This window comes from Motacilla alba, chromosome 1, assembly GCF_015832195.1.
Source record: "Motacilla alba alba isolate MOTALB_02 chromosome 1, Motacilla_alba_V1.0_pri, whole genome shotgun sequence".
NCBI classification, from domain to species: Eukaryota; Metazoa; Chordata; class Aves; order Passeriformes; family Motacillidae; genus Motacilla; species Motacilla alba.
This window is the reverse complement of record NC_052016.1, coordinates 97,940,211-97,967,153: the sequence shown is the minus strand read 5'-3', so window position 1 is coordinate 97,967,153 and position 26,943 is coordinate 97,940,211. Positions and strand designations below refer to the sequence as shown.

The 26,943-nt window shown below is 41.1% G+C and overlaps 2 protein-coding genes across 3 annotated transcripts in view; one reads left to right on the top strand and one right to left on the bottom strand.

Moving 5' to 3' along the window:
- Positions 1-8,159: 8,159 nt before the first annotated feature.
- Positions 8,160-13,194, bottom strand: SOWAHC (sosondowah ankyrin repeat domain family member C). The gene has a single exon (XM_038134125.1). The coding sequence runs from the start codon at positions 13,061-13,063 to the stop codon at positions 11,558-11,560; it is 1,506 nt and encodes a 501-aa protein (XP_037990053.1). The 5' UTR covers positions 13,064-13,194; the 3' UTR covers positions 8,160-11,557.
- The window catches only part of SEPTIN10 (septin 10), a 39,167-nt gene continuing 25,283 nt past the window's right edge, over positions 13,060-26,943 (top strand). For both annotated transcript variants that reach the window (XM_038134146.1, XM_038134136.1), the window contains exons 1-7: positions 13,060-13,433; positions 16,989-17,106; positions 17,806-18,001; positions 19,464-19,650; positions 23,183-23,344; positions 24,857-24,953; positions 25,523-25,685. In XM_038134146.1, the coding sequence (XP_037990074.1) occupies positions 13,194-13,433; positions 16,989-17,106; positions 17,806-18,001; positions 19,464-19,650; positions 23,183-23,344; positions 24,857-24,953; positions 25,523-25,685 (1,163 nt within the window). In that variant the 5' untranslated portion in view covers positions 13,060-13,193. The remainder of the gene's footprint in view (positions 13,434-16,988; positions 17,107-17,805; positions 18,002-19,463; positions 19,651-23,182; positions 23,345-24,856; positions 24,954-25,522; positions 25,686-26,943) is intronic.

Genomic DNA, 26,943 nt, shown 5'->3' with positions numbered 1-26,943 from the left:
TGGTTAGTTCAGCACAAATTTCTATTACTCTCTTTCTGGCCATTGTTTCTTTTAAATCTTACGTGAGCAGAGGTAGCTTGATGGGTTTGGAGTTAAGTTCCCATTCTTTGACAATCCAAGAATGGGAGAACTGCAGCTTGATATAACACTCGGAGTAAAAACTAGGGAGGTGTTACGTTTCTTCTTAAGTCATTCTGTTTGTCAATGTTCCTTTCCCCCCCACCCTGCCACCACATTAATGACTGCTGAACAGTTTGCAAAGAATGCTGCAGATGACCAGTCTTGTGTGCTGCAAAGTGTTATATTCCTCTGCCCCTGGAAGCTCCCTGGTGTGATCACCATTACCTACCTGTACAGAGAGCCTAACAGGTTACACTGTAATAGGAGGTGAGGAAACAAATCTGTAGAACTCTTAGAAGTGGAAAAAGCAATAGATCTGAAGAGATCCAATGAGAATTATTGCAGAGTTGCATAGAAAATTAATTTAGCTAGTCATATGAGATCCATCAGCCTGTTGCCCCCTGAAAGAACAGGCTCTATAACCTTGCCTGTGACCTTCCCAATACCTTTTGAGGAAATGAGTACAAACCAAGTCCCTTCGAGAAAACAGGTAAGAACCAATTACCTTTGTAGCTTTTGGTTTTGAAATATTTCCCACTGTCTAAATCAAAAAGTTCTTTCACAAAATCCTTCTTCATTTGGTTTTGACCCTTAGGCAGAACTAAACTCCCCGAGCACCAAAGTGCTCAGGGAGACCATTAATTCACTCCAATGGCAATGGCAGCTCAGCTTTCAGCTGCTGTAGCAGGCTAAAGGACCTCTCCCTCCATGGACCCTTCTAAGAGGCTGTGGGTGCACATATCTGGGAGTGGGAGGGGGATGGAACAGGGGGAATCAGTGTCTTTCCTGTGTAAGCCCAGGTGGGCCTGCATAGGTATAACATCAAACCAGTACAGGATCAAGAATCATGCATAAAGTCACCTCCAGGTGCTGGTTTGCTACTTCAGAGCTTTTCCGATAGCCAGGATTCCAAACCACCAAACTTGCTTATTGACTATTCTAGTGTTTCCAAAACCAGGAAACACTTTTTACCCCGGAGCAGCAATTCTTAGCTTTGATGCACACACAGAGCATTCTGTGGCTGAGCTCGGAGAAGCAGCTGGTTATTCACACAGTGGAACAGGGCTTGTACATTAACGTGGCTCTTTTGAAGCTAATTACCAGAACATAATGAAAGAAATAAAAGTTGGATGGAGTAACTTCTTGAACTTACTGTAATCTGTGGACTTACAATTGGTTTGCAATGCCATAATTTGCTGTAACATAGTTTGTGGTATGCAAATCATGGAGAACTCCGGCTCTCTGTTGCATAATTACCATAACAATTTATTTTGGCTTAAAAGTACTTATCCTCAGAAAGTCCTTGTTCCCTCCTTTGGCTTTAGAAAGATTAAAAGTGTAACTGACACTGTAATTTAACTTCTTGATGACCATATCAGTCCTGTAGATCCTGCTCAATCAAGATGCTGATACTGCTGCTGATAAAAAAGTTGTCTGAAAGCCACCTGCCCCAAATTTATTCCTGCACTAGACAAGAACAAAGTGTAGCTAAAGTCAAACACAAGGAAGTTCTAGTTAAACGTAGTTCTGGATGGAAGTAGAAGCAATGGACATAAATTAGTGTAATACAGAGCAATTCTCAGGAAAAAGAAACCCTAAGATTTTATTATTATCTCCCTGTGAGACTGCAATTTGCAATTTGCACTATAATTCCATCAGCTGTCTTTTCTGCTTCTGTGCATAATCAGATATAACATCACATGTCATTAAAGAAACAATTATTCTAAGAACAGACTAATAAATGCCTTCTTTTAGATGCAGGATTTAGCCAGCAAACATAAATAGACCTTTTGCATCAATACCAGTGAGGATTAACAGTGACATTTTTATGTCACCCACTCATTTGTGAATTGCCACATTGTCACAGCAAGCCACAGGGTGGAGGGAAAAAAAAAAGACAACCAGCAAATGCAAAGTTATCATTTGTGGGAGTGAAGAAACTGTGACTATTTAAAGATGCCAGTCAAAAACTCTAAAATGAGGAAATATTTGAATCCCACATAAATTCCATATTTAAGATTGTAGGATTGAACATTTAATGAAAATTTGGTGAAACAGATTTTTTTTAGGTACAGTACTTCTTATTCACAGGCTTCCTATGTTAACTTGGACAACTCATACAGTATTTGTGTGACTCATATTTCCTCAGGCTTTTAATTTTTGGGGTATCATTTAGGCAGTGTTTCCCTTTCTTATTGGAAGCAATTTAGTAGTGTCTGCAGAGAATCTACAGATGCTCTGTATGGGTAGGGAAATTCTGCTGTTCTGATGAAGCATGGGAACCTGAAGATCCTGTAATAACAATTGGCTTCTTTCTCTTCACAAATAAAAAAAAAAAAAACAAAACAAACTGATTGCAGGGAGCAGCAGGGTTATTTTGATTCTTAACTGATGGACAGTTAAAATTACACTGAAAAATTTGACAGAATTTCAAACCCCAATTTTTCAACAGAAGTATTTTTTTTTTAGCAATTAGTTTCTTAGACACACAAAGTAGGTTTTCTGTAGCACTCACCAATACAGCAGTTAGCTGTCCATGCCAGGGTATAAATGCAAGTTGTCAGATAAAGCCTTGCAGCCTGTCTTGCAGTCACACACTGATTTCCACATACATTCATTGACTAGGTTGGGCTTAAGCTCCTTCCTAAGAAGGAATTTTATCAGTTCACCCTGAATGCAGTTGTGCCCTTTAAACTGAGTTTCAAGGATAAAGATTTGAAGATTTAATGACACTCTTTTGATGTTGTTTGAAATTTCATGAACGTCAAATATTCTAGAAGATTTTGAAATGAGTTGACTGGCTTCCAGGCAAGTCATAGTGAGGTGCTAGGGATAAGTAGGAAAACATCTAGCCAAAAGCGTTATGACTGGGGTTCTTTTTGTGTGTCTGCATACATTTGATCTTTTTGCAGGCCTGATCCCTGCCTGGCTGCCACCATTTAAGCTGGCTACAAAGATTCTAGGGACTGTAGGTGAGGAGCTACATCCTTTCCTGTATCTGAACAACATCTGATATTATGGATGCTGACTGTACAACATCATCAGCACAAGTTTGGACAGCTTAAAGCATTTCCTCCTCTCCCAATCAACCAATTTTCACTTCTTCAGTATCATTTCCCTGTTGTTTCATTCAATCTCAAGTCAAACAAGCAGGCAAACTTTCATAAACCTGCAAAGGGTTATTTAAAAAAAGCCACCCTGGCAACAAGAGTTCCACAGCTTACAGCAACAGTTCCAAAAAGAACACTGGTGAGCAAGCAATATTCTGAGAGTAGGTAATTCTTCATTACTGACCTACTACTGTAACAGGTCAGAGGGAATTAAACCAGCAAAGGCCCCTAAAGAGCACTAGTGTGGAATGTGGAATATTAAAATCATTCAACAGTTACAAAGACAGGAGCTGTTGCCCTGTACTGCTTTTTCACTGTGTGTACCGGCACATCTGAGGTTGCTTTTTTTTTCCATTGTCTTTACAACAGGCATTTCAGTTTGAAGGGTGTGTAGGAAAGTGAACTTTCAAAATGTTAGTCATCTGTAAGGTTACAGTATTCTACTTTCAACAGGATGTGAAGCAAAGTTTTCCAGAATGTAGATTCAGTTACACAAGGATCAAAAGGGGCTCATCTGCAACAGGATGATGTGGGCATTCCAGTTAGCCAGAAATCCCATTAAGGACCCCTGTAAAAGATACTACTTTTGACATGGTTAATGAAATAATCATTGGAAATCCTGTGAACTATGCGCAGTGTTTCTTTTTCAAAGCAGAGTATGATTCACAGTGTTGACTTTTAAGTACACAACACTAAAACCTCAAGGAGAAAGTGTGGTCTTTTTCACATCTACCCATCAACTTTTATTTTTGTCTCTGTTATAATTAAAATGATGTATGTGGAGACCTTTATCATCAACACAATTTTTGTTCTTTCCACTCCTAAAATTTCAAGTGGAAAAGGAAATCTTATGTTTACTTTTTCCATTTAATTCTTAATAAAGAGATTTCTTTATTTGAAGCATCCTCATTTTCTGAACTTTATAGATCTATTAATCAATATTTATAGAATTCAAGCCACTAAAAATAGAGAGAGAGGGAAAAATAGGGGATGTACGGGAAGTAGCTAGGAAAGAAGAGGATAAAGATGCACAGCACTGTGATCCCAAGAGCTCTGCACTTTGCTAAGCACCATCAGCAGACTTTCTCATAGCAGGACTTTGCTACCTAGTGGAAAATCAGTTGCTTTGTTTTTAGCCATGGTTCCAGTCTAGAAGGAATCACACTTTAATTTAGAATTCTCTCATTTGTTATCTGCTCTGAGCTAAATCGAAAACTTTGCAATGATGTAAAAAATAACAACTGCTATTCTGTACCACTGATATATCAGAGAGAAAATCAGTGCATAGAGCAGAAGTCTCTCCTCAATGTCTGCCTGTTTGCAAACATTGCTTCAGATAAAAAGTTTTGGGTTCTCATTTTGTTTAAGCTCTCCAAATGTAAACACAGGATAAAGGCCACTATCACATTTCTCTTGCATACACGAGTTCAAGAACTGCCCAGGTCTTTAATTATCCCAGAAAAAAAAAATTGCCTACAAGGAAATTGAGATTACTGCAGGAACTCGAAGCAGAGATTGAGATTACTGCAGGATTGAGATTACTGCAGGAACTTGAAGCAGACTTTCAAAGCTGAGAAAATTTCAAGTTAATACTCAAAAGCCTAATATTGCCCAGCATGCTGACAGTTGTCAGGGACTTACTATACAGCCCTTAAAAGACATACTAGGGATGTACTAGGGAGTACTGCAAGCTCTTACCCGCGATACAAGTCATTTTGCAATGAAAAAATATCCTTAATGAGCTATCTTTAAGAACAATTATGAACAGATGCAATAATCTTGCAGGAACTTTAGTTTCCTGTAGCTACTGTTCAGTGTCGATCCAGCGATTTCTGTCCGTAGCTAGAGATTAATAAGACTGTTAATTAGCTACGACAGCTATATGAGGTACTTTGCACCATTTAACACCAAAAGTCTTCTCAGCCCTCCAGTTTCACCCACAGTTCAGTTCACGTCATTTATTCACATGTGAAAGCGTAATACCTGTGTAAATATCGAAATGATGTAGCATCTCTGCTTCCAAAGAAGAGCTGCCAGCAGCTTCAAAAGGCCTCAGACTTCCCAGTGCTGGAGCCCACACTGTGCAGCTGTAGACTGCAGGGGTGGCAGCTAAGATGCCCACAGTCTGTTCCACCCAGCCCAGCTGTGGCAGAAGGGGACATTTCACGATGTAGAAGACAAGTGTGAGGTTGGTAGCTAATGGTCCTGCTGTGGGAAGCAGCTGAACCAGCAGGACTTACCTGCATTCCTTTAGTTATACTGTCCCAAACTGTCACAGTCACTTCCATAAGATGGATCTATAGTCAGATACTATGCCACAGGTAACAAGGAAAAGAAATAGCAAATATAGATGTCATTATATATTCGAGTGTTACAAACATGTTTTCTGGTACTTGGATGCTTTATATCATCCAAGTGTATGTCCAGTGAACAGAGACATCTTCCTAAGTCCGTACAGTTAATTTTGGTTTTCTGTATTTAAAGCAGTAAAAGGGACAGCATCTCTTTAGTATGAAATGTCCCATGGGATTTCTGTACCTTAACATATATTGCAGACATACTTTATCTCTTTTTTAAAAAGAAACCCCCCAACACACTTCCCGAGTAGACAACCCTTCCACCCAACCAACCATCACCCCACCCAGCTTTAAAAAAGACATCTGTTATTTATGCCCACCCTACTACTAGTTTCTCAGGCACTCTTAAGGAACTGCAAAGTGAAATAACTGGGAGAGCTCAACAGCCAGCCAGAAAAAGTGAAAGGCTTCTGGCTTCAGCAGAGAAGTACTGAGGAAAGGCCCAGATACAGCCCACATGACTGAATTACTCTGGTAGTTAGTAGCATTTGAGATTAGGTTTACAAAGTCTCTTTTCATGGACAAGGGTTGATGCAAGGATACATTCTACAGGCTTTCTGCTTTAGACTGATAGAAGTCAGCTTCAATCATTTACCTGCACTGATGCAGAGCCATGCATGGACACAGACCTGTTCACCTCTGCCACTCTCGCCAGTCCCACTGCAGGTTTGCCAAATGCCTCTTAATGAAACAAGGGCGGGTTAAAATTGATTAATGTGACTTGCCCCCCACAACCCAGGGGAGGGGACAGTTTACAGCAGTCTGTGCAGAAGGGCAGGTGCACCTAAATACACTACAGTGGTTCATTTGGCATGGCTGGTCTAGCTGAAAGAACACGAAATGGTTTTGCACCTTGACCTGAGTATTACCTGCTCTAAGGGCATCTCATGTGCCACTTGCAGCTTCACTCCTTGTAAAAGTCTCAGAATATGGTTTCTTCAAGGTTTTACCACAGGAGATGAACTACCTAACTTGTTACACAGTTTTATTAAAAGTAAACACAAAACCTGGTAGGTTGGCTCAATTTTTCCAATAATGAGTGCACATTAGGACACGTCAACACTAAATCTGGCTAAACTGAAAAATCATAGAAGATAAATTGTGGAACAGTAAAATGATGCTTCATTATAACAAAACTAGGAATTCATGTTTCATTTTTTCTATCAAACGGTTCACAGTTTAGCACAAACTAAAAAGTTAGCCCCTCTCCTAATCCCTTCTATTAATTTCAGACTTCTTCCTCCTTTGCACACTCAGATGAGGATGTGAAAAAATTAAAGCATGTACCTTTTTTTTTCTTCAATGCTAACAAGGAAACAAAATGCATAACTCAACTACTTTTTTTTTTCTGGATGAAGTCTCTGAAGTTTAGCCTACTGCCTTCAGGTTCATATGCATTCCATATAACTCAAGGTGTATTAAGTCAGGACAGTAACCTCCTTAGCCTTCCTTTCTAGCAAATGGAAAAACAAGTTAGCAATGCAATGCTGAACAGCTTCTCTTCCAGTGAGAAGCCTGAAGTTGGGCTGTTCTGATGTACCAGGACTGTGCTGCAACAGCTGTAGCTACACTCAACAGAAGAGTTGTTTGTGCTTTTGCAAACAGTACTAGTCACACAAAGAAATGTCGGTAAGAGGGCCAATTCAAATATTTAGCATCAGACATTAATTTATGTTAAGAGCTCTCAGCAAGCCATCTCTGTCAACTATTACTCTTTAGGAGAAGGGATGTATGTTTAGATACAGCTTTCTAAAGAACTAGTCAAGCCATTGCATGATCAGCAAGCCTCATGGAGACTGCTCTTCTACCAAGTTCTCTACTTCCCCCATAACCTCAGCTGCTTTCACATGCCTTCGTTCTCTCCTAAGTTTCCAAGAACACTTCCTCCTCCCTTCTTCTCTCACTTGTGTTGCCATACTACTGATTCAGGGTTGCTTGGCTTGGAGCTGCACGCATCCTGATCCACAAGCATGGTAACAGCTGAGCCTTTTCCAGTTTAAGCAAAAATCTGGATGTCTGTTAGGAGCTACTGGCCACATGAGGTTTTAACTAATCTTCTGGTTAGGCAAGAGCTTCAAAGAATTTTTAGATACACCAAAATCCCACAGTCTAGCTGATGAAACTTCCCTTTACAGTAGCCACCAGCTGTAGTTAAGACACATTACAAAATACCTTAATCCTAAACCCTTTTTAATTAGGTGTTGACCTTTACACAGTGACTAAAACTAGTATTAGTCTTTCCAGAGTCAGAGATATTAAGCTGCATAGAAGTAAGGTCAGTATACTATTTTAAGTTAAGCAATGCCACTCTCCCAGGCCCTTATTTAGACATATTTGTCTACAACAAAAATTGTTGTGTCTTCATTGACATTGACATGAGTTATTAGAAAGTAGCTGCCAAAGAAAAATGTTACTGTCTTAAAAACAACTCTACCCTATTTTTCCATGTCTTACTCCTTGAGTGCTAGACAGCATCAAACATCCTGATAATAAAAAAAAAAAAAAACAACACAAACCAGTAGGTAGTTTTAAGAGCCAAAATGCATCCAAGTATGTAGCATACAGGAGCCAATTCAGAGCATTCATGGCCTCTTTTTATTTCGTAAAACTAAAGCTTACAGATTCTCAACTCATAACCATTCAGAGAGACAACCACAAAAAGTGTATTAATAAAACCCAACAGGCTTCCAGGCCTCTAAAATTTCTTGAACGTAAAGTACAAAAAAAAGATATCACATGTTACATTACAGCCTTGCTGCCTTACACACCATCATAAAAAGTGAACAAACACATTCAGTAACTTCAGGCATACCATTAAACAGATACCAGTAAGTGCTCCAGTTTTCTGTACCATACAACTTTATTTCAGTCACATTTCAGTCACATCTTTCTAGGCAACCTATCCAAAATATTTGACTCAAGCATACCTTTAGACTGCAAATATACTGAAATAGGGCATCAAGTCCTTCCTACCTCAAAAAAACCCATTAAGTTTTAGGTCATATTATAAAAAGCAATCATGTGGAATGTGACAAGTCATAATGTGAAATCAAAGTGCTTTATTCCCATAGCGCAGAGAGACACAAGTGGTTATCCAGCCATTCTTTCGTATATCTCAAACACCAAAAGAGATATTTGCTCCATTGCACCCCACCTTGCAAAGGCCTTTGGACCATTATGATGAATTTCATTAACTGACAACTAAACAGTATCAGTGGACCAGCAATTTCACTTTGATACTTCAAATAATGATATAAATGAGGCATCTTTTCATCATTTTTCAAGTTCCCTTAATAATTCACAAAGTTCTACTGTATATGTAACATTATATTCCAGTTAATCTCTTAAAATCCAAGGTTATGCTCTATTCAAAACCCTAAAATTATTTCCCTAGAATCCAGTAGCTGTCTAAGACTTGGTATTTTTGTGCAATTCTTTGCTACTTGCATGTGAAGAGAGAAACACTTCCCCCAAACAGCCTGTATGAAAGAACTATAAACTCTCAAAGCAGAAAACAACTTTAATAAGGTTTGGACATCAGTAGTTGCATGGAATATGTGCTCAATTCAGATGTGCCTGTACTGAAGAATACTCACGTTTTAAGTGTTCAGTCAGAAAACTTCCCTCCTACAGCAGTCTAAAAACCTATTTATCTTGCAGAGGAAAGTTTAAGACTTCAGGATCTAATTATCTTTTCCATTACAACATACATCATAATATGTATGATTAATCCTCCCTGTTTCAGCCACCCCACTGTACAGGTGTACAGTTTAAACAGGGAGGACTGAGGGAAAATTTCTGGTCCCATCTCACAGACATAAAGAAAAAGCGCTTTGCAAGAGTGATTTTATCCATTGCATTTGAGGCAACCAACCCAAAATGAAGGCACATGAAATCTATGACATTATAGCTTATAAATTGTAAACTAAAGCTGAACCTCTCTACAATTTCTAGTCTTTTTGCACAGAAGTAATGACCAGCACCTATGCAGAGGTTCTATATTATTTTTAACGCAGCTTTTTCCAGAAATCATTAAGTGTCACTTGCATGCCTGTGCAAACATTGTCATTTATTAGGTCTTGACATGAAGTGCAGAAACTGGTTGTTTATCTGCATGGAAAGTCTGATGCCAATGCATCAATAGCACTTCCTTCCCGTCGCTACAAGAAATATAAGTCACTAGCAACAGCCACAGAGACCTGGCTGTTATCTCAAAAGGGCACACTCCCAGCAGCAGTTTTCCTGTGAGGCATTCTACAGCTTGTGGCATGCATTTAATCAGTGATTCAAATTTGGATTTTAACATGTCAAAGCCTATCTACTTTTGGTTAGCTACAGGCCAGGCACGCACATGCACCGTACGGAAGCCAACTCGAAACGTGCTTTGACAGATGCTGCATTGAAACTGGCCATACTTTAACAACTAAACACAGATGAGCTGCTGCACTGAGCAGCATTCAGGATCCAGGGTCAGCTCAATACCTCAGTTCTTAAGGAAAGCTGAAAATGGATATAAATCTAAATATAAATTTAGATTTCACTGGAACTGCTACCTTTAAAGCAGAGAAACAAGATTCAAGGTTTCCAAAAGCTTTAGCAGACGGATAGGCTCGTCAATCAGATTAAGACTTACTAGGCTGTCAAACAACAGTTCAAAGCCTTGGCTATCACTTCTCTAGAAATACAGGTTTAAAAGAACTCAAACACCGTTGCCACCACTTAACTAGAATATGTAATTATGCTGCTTCATTCAGAATGATAAACAGGGATTGGATTTTGGAGTTCTAGTTTTTCGCCCTATGCATGAATTCACACGCCTTCCTTTTTTTTGTTTTCTTCCCCTTTTTTCTCTATTTCCGCACAGTGTAAGTTGATGGGATTGGCACACAAGTTACCAGCGAACACAGACCTGTAGCTATCACATTACAGAACCATGTTAGAGTTTCATGAAGATTTCATGCAATGGTGTCTGTGCTCTTTTATTCTAAGAGAACAACTTTCACAGGTAACACATACAACACGATTTTCTGATTTTAAATGCAGTGAGTTACACAAAGAACATTAACAAGAATTGACCAGACTTAATAACTGGAACTGCGCTAGGTCTGGCACTTGAGAATTCACAGTGATTAAAATAAAATTGCTTTGCCTAAGACAAAACATAAGATACAAATATATATAAAAACTCTTTGCTTCTATTATCTTGTATTAGTATTCCAACAGCGATAAGCAAGCTCAGTAGTACCTCAGACAGCAAAGACTTCTGCACATGGTTAACTTTATTCATTGCTTGCAGTGCAATTTTTTATATTTTAAAAAATAATATATTCATGATATCAAATCAAGCAATTTTCAATGCATAAAGTCAACACAGACTCAACTCTTTGATGGATTGAAGCTTGGATTCTGACAGGAAACTATTCTGTACCATCTCATTTTGTGTACCCAACTCCACACTGTGCCAGGTGGTATTGCTGTTAAAGAGAAACTTAAGGTATACTTGTATATTACTGAGGTGTTCTTCTGTCATAGCAAGCTGTCTGCTGATAGTTTATAGTACCAGTTGATAATGGAAGAGTAAAGCATTTGCACTTTTCTTTCCCCCACTCACTTCACTAATCCTAGTAGATCCACTAACACAGGTTTACGATCCCAAAGCCTGCTTTCAGAGAAAGGAGCACAGCTTTTTAACACCCCAGTGTTTCTCAACCCACCCACTGCCTCCCATTTCAGCTCTGAGGGCGCGGCTGAAGCAGCTGCTTCCAGGAGCTGTGAGCTGGCAGAGCCCTGCTGACCTGCAGGGCTCACTGACCACACCGAACTGGGAGTTAAAGCAAGACACTCAGGACCCTTCTGGCCAGAGTCCACGAGTGTAGATGAGCACCCGCTCGTACCTGCCTCACCTTCTGTGCTACACCTGAGGGCACTTTGGTCCGTGCATCCACCTCCCAGACCTCCTGCTCCCCGGCCTTATCCAAACACATTGGACTTTGGCCTGAGCTTGAATGATGATTTCAGGGATTTCTCCTCATGCTCTTCCTCCTCAGCGTCACCACGAAAGGAGGGCGTGTTGTGGATGATCTGAGTCCTGAAGCGGATCTTATTGAGCCGAGGCTTCATCCGTCCGCTGCCAGAGGCTTTCCTGGTCATCTCCTTGCTTTTGCTCGGCACCGCTGCCCCATCGGTACCTTCAGCTTCCTCCCCGGAGCCGTGATGGTGGTGGGAGAGCCGGTAGTTCATGAGATTAGATGGCAACACCTTGGAGAGCCTCCAGCGCCCGCTCCCATTGCCAGCATTCCCTTCTTCCTCCTCCTCCTCCTCCAGGGCCCCCACGAGGTTCCGCATGTCCCCCGAGGTGCCCTGCTGCAGGTACTGCGCAGCCTTGCGCCCGCTGTAGTCGCGGATGTCCACGTCGGCGTCGTAGGCTCCCACCAGCAGCTTCACGACCTCGGCGTGGCCGTGCATGGCGGCGATGTGCAGCGCCGTGTGCCCGCCGCTCGTGCGGGCGTTGATGTCCACGGGCAGCCCGTGCCGCTGGGCGAAGTTGACCAGCGTGGCCAGCAGCTCCTGCCGCCCGTGCTTGGCGGCCCAGTGCAGCGCTGTGAAGCCGGTGATAAAGTCCCGCTTGCAGAGCAGCGCCGGCTCGCAGCTCAGCAGCCCCTCCAGGCTCTCCCACCGCCCGTCCGAGGCCGACAGCATCCAGGCGTGCTCCAGGGGGTCCAGTGCCACGGAGCCGGTGGTGCTCCCCTCCTCCTCGGCGGAGGACGAGGCCACGGAGGCGCTGTCCGAGTCGCGGCCGCGGCCCCCGCCGGGGAGGGCGCCGCGCTTCAGCTGGGGGGAGCTGCCCCGCGCCGCCTCCCGCAGGCTCCGCCGGCCGCCGCCCTGCGCCGCCGCCCCGGGCGCTCCCTCCGCCGTCCCCGCCTCGTCCGTCGCCGAGGGCCGCCCCGGGCCCGTCGCTATCGCGGTCTCCTCGCCGCCGCCGCCTTCGCCGCGCCCGGGCGGTGGCCCCCGCCGGGAGCCCCTCCGCTGGCCTCCAGCCATTGCCGGGCTCGGCCGGGGCGGCTCGCCCCGCTGCCCCGGGGGCTGCGGACGGCTGCCGGCATCCTCGCCTGTTGCCGGCGGCGTCTCCTCAGCGCCTGCCCGTGGAGAGGGCGGCGGGCGCGGCTGCTTCGCGCCGTTCTCCGCCGCCGGCTCCTGCTCCCTGGGGGTCAGGGGGGCGGCGGCGGGGGTCTCGGGGGCGCAGTACCGGCGGCGGAGGTGCACGTACTTGACGCCGGTACCGGGCTCCTGGCGCACGGTGGCCACTGCGTTGACCAGCTCCTTGAAGCGATGCCGGGCGGCGGCACGGCGGGAGGGCTCCGCGGGGTTCAGCCAGTCCCGGAAATGCTCCAGCAGCTCCGCGTTGCGCGCCCGCCCGCCCCGCTCCGCCAGGAACCGCACCACCGACTCCTGCTGCAGCTCCGCCGGCTCCGCCATCGCCGCCGCTACCCCATCGCGCCGCCGGCGCTCCTCCTGCTGCTACCGCCGCTGCTGGTGATGGTGGTGGCAGTGGTGGTGCGGGCGCGGTAGAGCCGCCGCTGCCCGAGCCCCTCCTCCCGGCGGCAGCATGCCCGGCAATCACTGCTGCGGCGGCGGCACCGCGCCGCCCTCCGGCCGGGAGGCGCCCGCCAACAGCGCCCGCCCCGGCGGCGGAGCCGCGGCCGCATCCCCTCCCCGCGCTCCTCCCCGCCGCGTGGCTCTCCCCATCGGCGGCAGTTTTGGTCGCGTCCTTCTCTCCCTACTCTCCTCCCTCCTTCTCTGTCTCTCTGGCGGGGCTATGGCCGCCTCCGATGCCGACGGGCACCTGGTAAGTCCCCTGCGCGGTGCGGGGAGCGGCTGGTGAGCAGCTCCTGTGCCGGGGGTGAGCCCGGTGCGGCTGAGGGGACGGAGGGGCCGGGCAGCGCCGGCACCAGGAGAGGAACCAGGAGAGGAAGGAGGGTGGCGGTGGCACCGTGCGAAGCGGTGGAAGTGCTGCCCTCGCTGCGGGGCACGGGGCGCTGCCCCTGGTCCGTGCCGGGCGCTGGTGAGGGCGTCAGGGTCGGCGTCGGGTTAGCGGGGGAGGTGGAGGCTCCTTCCTCACGCCGTCGAGTTCCTAGAGCTGCCAGGCTTTTAGAACACTTGTTGCTAAAGGAGCTTGTTTTCAGGTGTCGCTCTTCCTAGCGCTCCCGTGCCGTATCGCGCATTTCAAGTAATAAGTTGAATCTTGTCTCCTGAAGAGTTACTTTTGTGTAATGGCAAAGCTGTCATCTTTATGTTCTGAAGGCATTGAACCCATCCACACGACCGTGCTGGAGCGTAGTTTCTATGCCTGTAGGTAGTAGTGGAAAACTGGGGGTTCAGGAGGAGCCAGATTTGGGGTGCCCATGGTGCCCACGTTAATGGGGGGATGTCCATGGGCGCGGCATCCTTCCCAGGACCTCGCCGTAGCCACCTGGGGCTGGCAGGACCCTCACCCCCTGCATAATCACACACTGGTTACGGGTTTCTTCGAGTTTTGGAGGGCAAATTTCAGTCACGTCTGCAAATCCAGTAGCAAGCTTGTTTCTTGCTTAGACTGCTGGTCTGGTTCTGTAGAAGTTTAGGCAGAGTGATGCGTGTAGGCTGAGACTTAGCTTTTGCTTTGGTACAGCATGGCGATGTGCAGTTGTAGTCAAAAATATGTGGTAAATTTAAAAGATTATTATTTCTTTCAGAAAGAAACTTAAAAAATAACAATTTTTAAATGTTACACAATCTCAGACCATGTTTTTTTATGCTGTTTTTGATAGGCAAGACAAGTTTCTATAAACCAAAATATTTGATTAAATCATAGAATCCTAGAATGGTTTGGGTTGAAAGGGATCTCAAAAAGATTGGTTCCAACCCTCTTGCTCTGGGCAGGGACAGTTTTCACTGGACCATGTTGCTCAGAGCCCCATCCAGTTTAATGAATCTGGAGAAATCCAGACACATTAGTTATGCCACCAACCTTTAAAAATGGGGTTGAGGGAAGGAATGAGATGTGAGTTAGGTGATCAACTAGGTGATTTTTTTTTCTTTTAGAAGTAGTAAGAAAGTAGATATCCTGTGGTCAGTTTTGTGGACTTGATGTCTCTGCTTATTTGTTAGGTAATAGCAGAGGGACAGACACCCGATGCCCGTGGAAAATTTCAGAAGGAAAAATGTGGCTACTGCTTTTCTATTAAGAGAATGCTTCAGTTGCTGTCAGGTGGAATAGGTTAACACAGTGATTCTTGTGTAAGGAAGGGAGGTGTTGTCCTGAATGAGTGCTCGTTGCTTGGTAGGCAGCCACAATTTACACACTGAGACAAGCTACTTCTATTTCTTTATTCTAGTTTGTGCAAAGTGGGGTGCTAGGTGATAACCCACGAAATGCTAGCTGCCCAGTCATCGAAACTACACTTATAGATTTTAGCAGAGAAGGACATCAAGGGTCATTGGCTACTAGTTGCAGTTTTCTTAATTAGTGTTCTACCTTCTGTTGGTTAGTGATTCTCTCATTTGTCATGCTAATTAGTTCACATTTGCAGTTTTTCTCTTCTTTTGAGTTGGTGGGTTTCTTGAGTTGGTAGTCTGTGAGTCGGTGGTCACAATCTCCTCCTGCTACAATTTCCTTGGAGCTGAGTCAATTGATTTCAGCATAGTTGCTGAGTTGGCTTTGCTAATTTCTTCCTTATATTGGGTGTTCTGCCAAATGTCCTTGTGGCCCGTAAATTTTACATTTTTTGTGTCCACTCTCATTAGCACATCCTTCTCCCCAGGCTTTGTTGACCTCCTCCAGGTCTGAGATCATCGAGGCATGTCAAGCCCTAAGCCTCAACAAGGCAATTCTGCTGACAAAGTAATTTATCTTTCTAACATCTGGACATCGGAAGGAAATAAATTTATTCCTGCGAGGGTTATTTTCTTTGGAGAGTTACAAATGGCAGTGCGGAGGTTGGGATTTAGGCTGATGACATGAAGGTGAAGGGCCTCCCTCCTGCAGTCACACTGAGCCTCTTGCACTGGCTTTTGGTGTGGAGGCTGAGTGGTTTGTGTTAGAGGAACTGTCTGATCCTAGTGGCATTAGAGGTGCTTTGAGTATCAGACTGAGTAGCTAGAGTTCTTAGATGTGCTGCAGCCACTCTGTCCCAGATGCACTTGTCTTTAAATGGGCAGGAAACTGACAGTTCTCAGTGTTTCTCAGCACTTTTTAATAGTAATTTTCTTCTGGTAGAATGCCTTGAGAAATTTTGTTTTCTGATGTGCTTTGAATGTACTTTTTTAGTAGCCCAAAGATGTCGTATTTTCTCTTTAAACTGTTCACTTTGCATATGTATTTTCCCTCATATTAGTCTAAAATGGAATTATCTAATTGGAGGAATCTAAAATGAGATTTGGTGGAGTGCGGTCTGTAAGCCCATGCAAGGAAATCCTGTGCAAATAAAGAAGAGGATGAGTATATACCATGAGGAATATCCATACCCTTCTAGCTACCAGAATTCTGAGACTTGCTATGCATGCTTATTAGAAAATGTGTTGCTTTAATGAGCTTTTAAGTGTTAAATTAAAAAATTTCCTACTGTTGACCATCTGCATGTTCACAGGAAACAGTAATGGTTTCCAATTCCATGTAAATTGGAAATATAAGAGAAATAACAGCATGGACCTGTCACCATTTCGACTTCTTATGTGTAATGTTTGTTTAAAAATACAGTTCATTTCTATGGATCAAGATATTTCATTTTAGCGTTATGTATTTTAGTGTGCTCACTGCCTTGATGTCATGGTTCTAGATTGCTAGCTGATGTTTGAAAAGAAATGTGCACCTTTAGATTTTTCTAATGAAATAGATATAATACTGTCTCAGAGTTCTGGTGCATATAATGAGTGTAGATAATATTTTAGTTGACAGAAATAGCAATTTCAGTTCCAGCTCCTCAGAATGAGTTCCATTTGGTAACGCATACCTTCCTTTGATTATGCTTTCTATTTTGAATTCTGATGCTTAGATTTTTTTAGTACGTTTTCCCATTTTCTAAGAGCAAACTGAGGGTGATCTATTTTTTCCCTACAGTTTTCAGTTTACATTTTCAGTTGGACTTGTCTACTTTATTTCATTCATGTTTCATAAGGTTGTTTGGGTGTTTGTTTGTTTTTTTGGTTTTTTTTAAAATTTTTTTTATTTTAAGCCTGCAAATTGTTCTGTAAGGTAAATTTAAATTTTTTCTCAAATCATGGAATAAAGCTCATTTGACAGGTCTTTTTTTTCAGACTTGGGCTTGTCTTCATTGCTTGTGAAATCATAAGGAGTGAGTTCTAGCTTTCTAGTAGAATTTTTATTGCCATTGTTAACTGATATTTTAAAATTATTTTTCTCTAGCAAAATGTTGGCTGTCGAACTTTGTCCTTGTCTGCGCATGTTGGTTTTGATAGCTTACCTGACCAACTGATTAGGAAATCCATCAAGCATGGCTTCTGCTTCAACATTCTTTGCATTGGTGAGTAGTATCTGAGTGCCTGAAGGCTTTAGTGGTATACCCATCTTTGGAAGTGACTGAAATTTAAATCCAGTTGTGGTGTTAAACAGTTTCTTAATGTTAAGCATGAACTGTAGTTCCCCCCCTTCTCCCAGCTTTGTTTATTTGGGTTTATTTGTATGTAGCATTTTCATAAATAATGTGAAGACCAAAACATGTTGAAAATGGATGCCAGTAATTTGTTAATTTATCAGCAGCCTTTTTTTTTTTTTTTTGAGTAAATAGGGCTTATACCTGTAACAAAGAGCTTCAGATTAAAAAAAATTTCTAAAATTCAAAGGTGGTATTACTGAGATGTTTCTATACTTATCAAATGTTTTGCTCTAATATTTTGCCCTTATTCTTAAAAGACCTTTATTGAATCTCTAGTTTCACAGCTAGCTACTTAACTTTTAAAAATCTGTAGGAAGTTAATTCAGACTTTTAAAGAAACCAAAGTGTCATGACACCATTCTGCTCATTACTCATTAGCTGATAATTTACCCTTACATGTAGGATGGAAAAATAATGAAAATATATTTAGTGTTCACTAAAAGAATGGCCAAATGCACAATTTTGCTCAGTTGAGTTTTTGTGTGCACTTTCTGTGATTATTATGTATTTATTTGATGTGAAAAATCACAAAGGGTTGTCTTCTCCAACCCTTCTGTTTAACTTTAGGGGAAACTGGAATTGGGAAATCAGCCTTGGTGAGCAGTTTGTTTAACACTGATTTTGAGGACTCTCCATCAACACATTTTCTGTCAAGTGTGCGACTTAGAGCCCAGACTTTTGAACTCCAGGAAAGTAATGTTCTTTTGAAGCTGACAGTTGTAAAAACAGTGGGGTTTGGTGACCAGGTGAACAAAGCAGATAGGTAAGTGCCCTCTTGTCACTATGTTATGCTGAAGTTTTGGTCTTAAGTGCAAGTTGATTTTTCTTTGGGCTGTGTAGTAAGTGGTTGTTTTACATGTATTCCAAATAGATGGTTAACTGTTTTCCCTGTGTGCCAAAGTAAACACATTGTTCTTCTCGTGTAAGAAATTATTTTATAATTCAGATGAACTCTGTTCTTTTCTTTATGAAATCTTTTCTTTCTTAATCTTTTATAAATGTGTGTACATACAGTAGTTTCTTTTAGGGTGGAGAAAAGCAGGGAGTTCAGTGGATGGGTTTTTAAACAGCCAAGCAGATTATAAAGTACTATAGATTATATAGATTAGATCTACAGGGTTTTTAACAATTTCATTGTAACTTGTTGAAGGCCTTAAACTGGAAGTTTATTAATGTGGATTACCGAAGGTCTTTGTTTTTTTGTCACTCAGTTTAGTCTGAAGATGTAGAGGCAGCACACTGGTGTCTTTCAGAACTATTCTGAGTCTCTGCTTTCGTGACTTTTTTACAGGACTGAACTGTTTCAGCAGATTTTTTTTCTTTCAATGTAATTGTAAAGAATTTATGGCATGTGAGGACCTAAATGGTGGTACTCATATAATAAAAGGTTAGAGAATCACGTTAAGATTATCATGACAGCTGTGGCTTATTATATGACTGGATAATAGCTGCTGCTGGTGAATTGGATGAAGGAGATGCAAGTAGATACTACTATAGCTATTAGAGGTTTTGATGTGTGGTATAGGGGGTGCCTTTTTTGTTCTTTTGATTTTGTGTGTAACACCTGCTTCTGGATTTCAATAGCATTTGATCTGGTTTGTAAACTTTGTGGAGCAGAAGAAATGTAAGGGTGCACTGCTTCTACATCTAGCAAAACTTTCTTTTTGAAAGCACATTAGAATCTGGTTTTAGGTAGGATAAAGTATACTTAAACTTTACTTACTATAAATCGGATTTTTATTCTCTAACATTTCTCATTTTAGTTTTTGTCTATTGCTTAAGAGCTCTCTTGCGTACAGAACTTCAGAAGATAAAGTTCATCCTGTTTCTTGGTACTATTAGTTGCATATTCTTTCTTTTCTTGTATTGTACCTAAGAGGTTATTGTATCTTCCTTATATTTAAAAGTTCTGCATTTGCACAACTTAATTGCAAAAATTTGAAAACATCACTTGGGAAGTTTGGTTATAATCATAATTAACTTTATGTAGCTTTTTTCACTAATGGTAGCCAGGAAATATTTTGTTTGTATTAGATGCACAATTCTTCTTTTGAGTAGCTTTTCAGAAATTAGGATTAGTCTGTACACGTAATTTTCTGCCCTACTTGAGCAGCCTTTTGACATGTAAAGCAAAAATCTGCAGAACAATACAAGAGAATTCCCTTCTTAGTCTGTCTCTGTTTAGGAATAGCTAATATCTGGTTGTTAAATTTTATTTCCTACAGCTATCAGCCTATAGTGGATTATGTAGATGCACAATTTGAAGCCTATCTCGAGGAAGAACTGAAAGTTATACGTTCTTTATTTAGCTACCATGATACTCGCATCCATGTCTGCCTCTATTTCATTTCACCTACAGGCCGTTCTCTAAAAACCATAGATTTGTTAACTATGAGAAGCCTAGACAGTAAGGTAAGACTTGGAAACAGTTCCAAGAATTTGTCTTACTTTCTAAAGCATCTTGTAGCTTTTAGGTCCACTACCATGTTTCAGTTCTATATCGATATATTTGGTTTTGTGACATTTTTTTGGTACTGATATACTTTAAGTTCCTAATAAATGGGCTCTGCAAGTAGCTTGCAGTTCATCACTTGTTTATTTATAAACCAAAAAGAGGGAGACATATGGCAAGAACATTGAAAAATGAAGCACACCGAAGTTGAAAAAAAGGTCAACAAATGTAGAACCACACCAACTTTACTTTTATTAAACTAAACCTTGTAGTGAGATTGGATAGGGTACCTTCTATAAGCACTTTACTATTTCTAATTAAGCTTGTTTCTAGTTTTGGGACTGCTGGAAAGTTGGCATCTAAAAAGCTCTGCAACACTGAAGATCTTCATTATAGATAACTGAAGAGGCATGAAGAGCCATGAACAGAGCACGCTGCCAATGTGGCTTTTTCCGTGATAGGCTGCAGTAGTGTTTTAACATACTGATTTTTTTAGAAAGCTCTGAAATAGCAGTTTCTAGTGAAATTACTTGCATTTTCTAAATCTTAACTTTCTTCCTGTAATGGGGCTGTGTGAAGCTAAATGTTTAACCTATTTTAAGAAACCTTATATTATTTGGATTTAATTTGTTGAAATGTTGAAAATTTTTGAAAACTCAAATGCATTTGCTGTGCCTTTTGCCTTTTTCTTTGTGCTGTACTAAAGCCCCTCCCACTAAATTTTCTTCCTGCATTTTCTTGTTTCTGAGAAGTTTTTCCAAGATAGCAAGGATTAAATCAGCTGTCTAGTCCACATTTGTGTTTGATAAGCACATTTGGGATTTTTGTTACTTTGTTTGTGGATGTATTTTGCATTCTGAACTTCTCAATAGCAGAGAAGGGAAGGTATGGTGGTACAAAGGTAGGGGAGAGCACATTTCTGTGTGCTATGTTGTCGGTTTCTAGGTTGTGCCTGCTCTTTACTGAACTTCCTTTAAAACAGTGTTTTCTTTCAAAAGAAAAGGATATAGATTTTCAGATTCCAGCATCCTAAGAAAATACTTCCATCAAGATAAACCAAAAGTAATTCTGCTTTGAGGAATTTTGGCTTCTAGCCACCTACTGCAAAAATTTTTAATTCTGCTTTGGCACAGAGAGGGCATAAACCACACGTAGCTCTGTTGTTTTATCCCTTTGCAATGGAGTCTTTCTGATCTTACTACAGAAATATCCATGTACACACAGAAAGAGTTATGTGCTTTAACTGTAGTTTTGTTTCCATCTTTGTGGAGCATGTTTGTGGTGCTTTTAGTGCTGCATTCTCCTAGAGGCAGTTGAGAACTTGGAATTTCCCAGGATGTGGGAGTCCCTGGGTGTATTCACTGAGTACAGGATTCCATAAAGAGAAGGTGGTACAGCCGCATGCATCCATCAAACGTGTAAATCTATGTTGAAATCTGCCCTGAGTTTCTTCCTAACTCCACAGCAGTGAACACTGTGTACTTTTGTTACAGTCTGCTGCTACAGAACAATGGCAGATTACACAGCTCAGAGGTACAGAGGGTTCTTGGGATAGATTAGGTTCATCCTGTACTCTACAGTCCTTGAGGAAAAAAACAGAGTATCTATGGTCAGTTTATTTTTCTCTGTTATGAATTGGATGACTAACTAAGAATTTGGACTCTAGCATTTAGACACTGGGAAATCCTATAGTTTTGCTTAGGATGGCATCACTACAGACCAGCCAGGTTTCATTCACAGACAAAGGGGATCTTTTCCTGTACTCTTTCTTCCAGGAAACAGTGATTATTCAACTAAGAGCTCTGCAGTTCTAATTCATTCTCACAGAATTGTATGCAGGTTATGGTTAAGTCAGTAAAGGTTTTTTCCCTTCAGAAAGAATCTTTAGAAATTTTTATATTGATTCACAGAGATGAACTTAAATCAGCCCACTCTTGCAACCAACAATGATTTCAATTACATGTATTTCTTTTCCTTCTTTGTTGCTTATCTAAAGCCAGAGTTAATTTTATGCTTTTCAATTTTTATACACTTGTGGTGATTTAATGTCAGTGTTGATAGCTGTAATCAACAGTTTCTGATGATTTTGCATTTTACTGTTCTTCTTGGTAGACTTTCTTGGCTGTTTGTTTTCTGTTTTCAAAGAAATTCTGTCCTAGTTGGTGAGTTCTTGAAAAATGTTCACGTTGAAAAGACAACTTTCATGTTGAAAAAGAGTAGAGGTTAATTGAATTCTGAGGACTCTGTGTTCCATCCATTTTTAGACCTATACTGGAGAAAACCTACGTTGTTGTCCCTCAGCTAATTTGATTGAAGGTGTGAATTACTCCTAGTGTAACAGATTGTTGATACAATTCTAAATGAGTTCAGTTACTGGAAAAATATATTCCATAATTTTATTTGATTTTAGATATTTTACCCCATATATGCTTAGATCATGTATGCTACACAATTAAGGACTATCATCCGGTAATCTTGGAAGTCATACTTCAGAGCTGGCTTGCTTCTTTTTTTTGGGACATTTTGCTTAAGACATAAGTCTTATTTGAAAAATATCCATTTTGAATCTGTTCTTGACATTTAGGCTTTTCCATTCAGGCAGAATATTCAGAAGAATAGAAAGTGTGTATGTTGTTTTGTTTTTTTTCTTTTCCTCTCCTTCCATTTTGCATCTGTGGTCGAGCAACTCTGTGAAACACTTCATCTTCTGAAATCCAGAAGAGTTATGTTGTTCTTTCAAAATATTTGGATATTCTATATTTAATTTTTTTTTCCATTTGGGCATTCATTATTTCCATTTAGTTCTGAAAAAAGTTTATTTTGGGAGCGGTGATAGTATCTGTAAGAAAAATTGTCATCTATTACTTTCAAGTTACTGCCATCTCTATGTTAGGAAGCAGGGCAGTTTAATAGAACTGAATTCTATGCGTAAAGACTGGTAGGCAAGAAGCTTTAGCCTTTGTTATTCCTCTGCTCATGTCAGATACTGGAGAAGCTGTGCCGCAGTGGTGAGGTGAAGAAGATGTAGCTGAAAGGAGCCCAAGGAAGAGGCTCAGGGGTAGGCAGGGTTTGGTAGCCAGCTTCCTTTTCTTTCTGTATTTAGACTGCCAGCTTTCATTTAACACCTGAGCCATGTCCCCTGCTGCTGTGAACTAAACAATCTATTTTTTTTTAACAGAGATATAAATACTTAATGGCATTTAGTTAATAAGTAGGCATTGCTTGCATTTGAGTACTTTGCTCTATGAGACCTTCCTTGTTCTCAGAATCAATTACTTTTAAGGGAGCATATTAAGTAATTGGTTGCTTGTTAATTAAATGATGCCCATGAGAATAATTTTCATTGTTTGTGAAAATTTGATATCAATTGATGAGAAGGTTTGGACTGCAGAGGAAGTTTTAAACAGCTAATTAAAAACAAAGTATATTTACAAAAGTTGCCACCTCAAAATTGAAGTCTCACACGTTTCATATAATTTATGTCATTCATAGGTGAACATTATACCAGTTATAGGCAAGGCGGACAGCATTTCTAAAACCGAGCTGCAAGAGTTCAAGAAGAAAATCATGAGTGAATTAGTTAGCAATGGCATCCGAATATACCAGTTTCCCACTGATGATGAAACCGTTTCTGAGATTAATACCATAACAAATGTAAGTAAATGACAAAAATATTGATATTTCAGCGCTAAAGTGCCATTCTCTAATGCTGATTCATGTCGCTGCTTTCACCGTTGTCTTTAAGCTTGTAAGTTTGCATGTCACAGTTTATTCTCCTTAAAAAGCTCTTATGTGTTGGTTTTTTTTTTTCCCTGCTTATAAATCTTCTGCCCCTCTGCTGTTGATAAGTGTAACAGAAAAGAGGTTCTCATGCATAAATGGCTTTTCTAATATCTGGTTAATTAATGTATAATTACTATCACAGACGGACAGGTTGATTTTGCTCTTTTCCTCAACAGATACAATTTTACATCTGGTAGAGAAGATGTTTAGGTGCCTTATGTCTACAGTTTTTTGCAATAGCAAGTCTTACACCTTTTTTTCTTTTATTTAGTACTTTTTGAAACTTTTGTACTGTTTTGAAATTAGGACAGATTTTCTCTGGGGATGAAGAAGTTAGATGTAACTCTGGCTTATTTTTGGTTGTCCTTTCCGACTGTCCCAGGGGTAGCTGCCAGCTCTGAGCTGAGGCTGTGAAGCTAGATGGCTTTGCCTTGAGTGCTCTGTAATTGCTGCTTTCGTGCGTGTGTTTGTTGGTGCACATGACCATGTTTGTGTGTGGGGGGCTTTGGAAGTAGGGAACAGGAGCCAGGATGCCGAAGCCCATGGGTGTGCATTCCCAACCTCTGTTACCTGGCCAGGGTGTGAGAATGTGCAGCTGTCCTGCCCAATAACAGGTCCTTTGGCTGTGAGGAAACACGGTGGTTTGCTATTTACCACTTCCATGCTCTGCTAGTGATTTATTTTCCAGTTAATGGTGTTTCTTTATTTGGTCAGCTGTTGTGGGTCAGCACGCAGGCAGCCAGTGCCCAGCCTGTCTTTGTGCCAAGCCCGCAGCAGTAACCACAGCACAGGTTCCAGTGTGTGATTGTCACCTGACTGTTACTGGGATATGAGCTCTGATTGAATGTGAGTTGTATGTTCTAGAGCAGTTTTCTGTTTGGGGCTGACATTTCCTGGTGCAGCTCAGGATGCAGTTGGCTGCCTTTGCCCTTGGGACACACCTGCAGAACCAGGGACAACCTGCTGTTCACCAGGCTGTTGCCCCCATGTCTTATTCTGCAAAGTGCCTTTCCAGACAGTCGGCCCCCAGCATGTGCTGGGGCATGGGCTTATTCCGCCTGACATGCAGGACTTAGCATTGCTCTCATTTCCACTTTGTGAGGTGCCTTCGTTGGCCCGTTTCTCCAACCTGTTGAGGTTCTCCTGGGTTGTCAACACACCCATCCGGATCTGTCAGCTGCTCCTTCTGCTTCTATTGTAGTTTGAGTTTTTTATCAGTAGATACTGCCTAGCTACTGATCTCCTAGGGGTGGTTTCTGGTTTTTGGCCGCTTGTTGGCTTATCCTGAAATGGTGTTTTCCTCCCTAATTTGTTTTTGAGGTGTTTCTATGTTTTTATGTAAGAGTGCTGGCAGATAAGACTTAATTGGTACATCTCCTACAGAGTTATTTGCCATTTGCCGTGGTAGGAAGTATGGAGAAGGTGCAAATTGGAAACAAAATGGTGAGAGCTCGTCAATACCCTTGGGGCATTGTAAAAGGTAAAAGAATTCTTAAAAGTATCTTTATGAGTTTTTGCTGTTGTCGAAGTATAAAATTCACCAATAATAAAAGGGGCTGTTTCAGTGATGCCGGGCTGATTGTATTTTGGATCAACAGTATAAAGAATTTAGTTAGTTTAGTCTCAAGGTAATACTTGAGACATGAACTAACTTGTAATTTCATCCACACTGATCCATTCTTGGGATCAAAGTATGAGATGGTGTATGTGGTATTTGGGCAGGTTAGGATAGTGGCAGTACCTCTAGCGCTACTAAATTTCAAACATTTGTGATTGTCAGTAAAAAGGGTTAAAAAAGAGAGAAATGTAGTGGTCTTCAGCTCAAGCAGAAATCAGAACAGGTTGAAATATATTCACCAGTACTTAAAGGTCTTCAGTACTTCAGTGTGTATATTAAAAATGATAAAGAAATATGAGAGATATAATAAACAACTAGATACCTTTTCCTAGAAGTATATTTAGTGAACAAAGTAAGTGATGATGTTTAAAATGTATTTTGACTATTTTGCTGCTTCTGTATAATCATAAAATCATCTTTTTTCTGATTAGTGGAAAATGAGAACCACTGTGACACTATAAAGCTCCGCAGGATGCTTTGCACAAATATGGAAGACTTAAAGGAGAAGACTCGTGCATATTATGAGTCGTACAGGCGCTGCAGGCTGGAAAAGTTGGGCTGCAGAGACATTGGCCCTGAGAACAAACCAGTCAGGTAAAGGACTTTGTGTGCAGCACTTGCTTCCAGCATCCATTCAGTTCACATCAACACACTGCAGAGCAGCGTTCATACATAAAAGTAGTTTTCTAAGAAGGAAAGAGTATTTTTTTTAAATTGAAGGATATAGCTGTTCATTCAGTTACCTTCATGGAGAAGAATATGGGTTTAAATCAGCATTCTTTTTAAAAACATGAAAGCCAGTTGTATTTCCGAAATCTTTTTCTTCTACAATACACCTGAGGATTTTAATTTTTCTCAGGAAGCATGTCTGTTTTCTTTAGGTATCTGTGCTTTACAAACTTCTAAATTATTTTCATTATATATTAGTATTATGTTTTACTTTCTTCCTTAAGAATGTCTGATTATAAATAATAGTTTGGTTGGACTCCAGGTTCAGAAGGAACTGAAGCAAAAACTTTTACAAAATAAGTGGTTACACTGTTGACTTCCCACATTATCTGCCATAATAATAAATGTCTTAGCATTTTCAGGTCAAGAAATCTGTTGCTGGACTATAGGGAGTTAAAAGGATTCCAAAGGAAAGTTAAGTGGAGGGTTATATACAGTTGTTTCATGTAGTTAAGCTGCTTTCTGCAGGCAGCATTTATATCCTTTTCATTTAATCTTTTCTTTCCAGTTGTCTCGTCTCCCTCTTCCAGCTTCCTTTGTGGTTTTTTTTTGCATGGGACTGTACTTTTAACTGGTCAGAATCCTGCTGGGGAAGAGCTGATGCTTCGTGAATTGTTCAAGATTTCATGGTTTGGTGAAGCACTGTTACTGCACAGTTGTGGTGGGAAATACTGACTTAAACCAGGCATGAAAACAGAATAAGACTTTGCTTTAAAAACAGTTTCTCATTGTTTGAACCAAGGCACATTTGCAAATTAATTCATTTAGATGATGTTGAGCTGACCTTGAATCAGTGGTCTCTTGACATTTCACTTAACAAGAATGTGATACATCCTTTTCATAAAAAGAGAACCAAAGGTGAAAGTGTTTTAAAACCAACTGAAATTACCCATAGAATTTTCATTTGGTTTATGTTTAAGTTTAAGAACATGTGTTAATAGCTGATGTCGTGTTATACTTGTTTAGGGAAGATTTTTTTTTTAGAGATTTGTTCATGGTAATATTGACTCCAGTACCTTCAGCTTTTCTGGAGCTCCATTTCATGATGTACAGCCATCTCAGGATAAGAGTTAAATTATAAAAACCATCATCCATAGAAGTGGATGTTCTACAAACAAAGGAA

What these genes read in the sequence shown, in the direction of transcription:
- SOWAHC (XM_038134125.1), bottom strand. Translation starts at nt 13,063, where the DNA reads ATGGCGGAGCCGGCGGAGCTGCAGCAGGAGTCGGTGGTGCGGTTCCTG.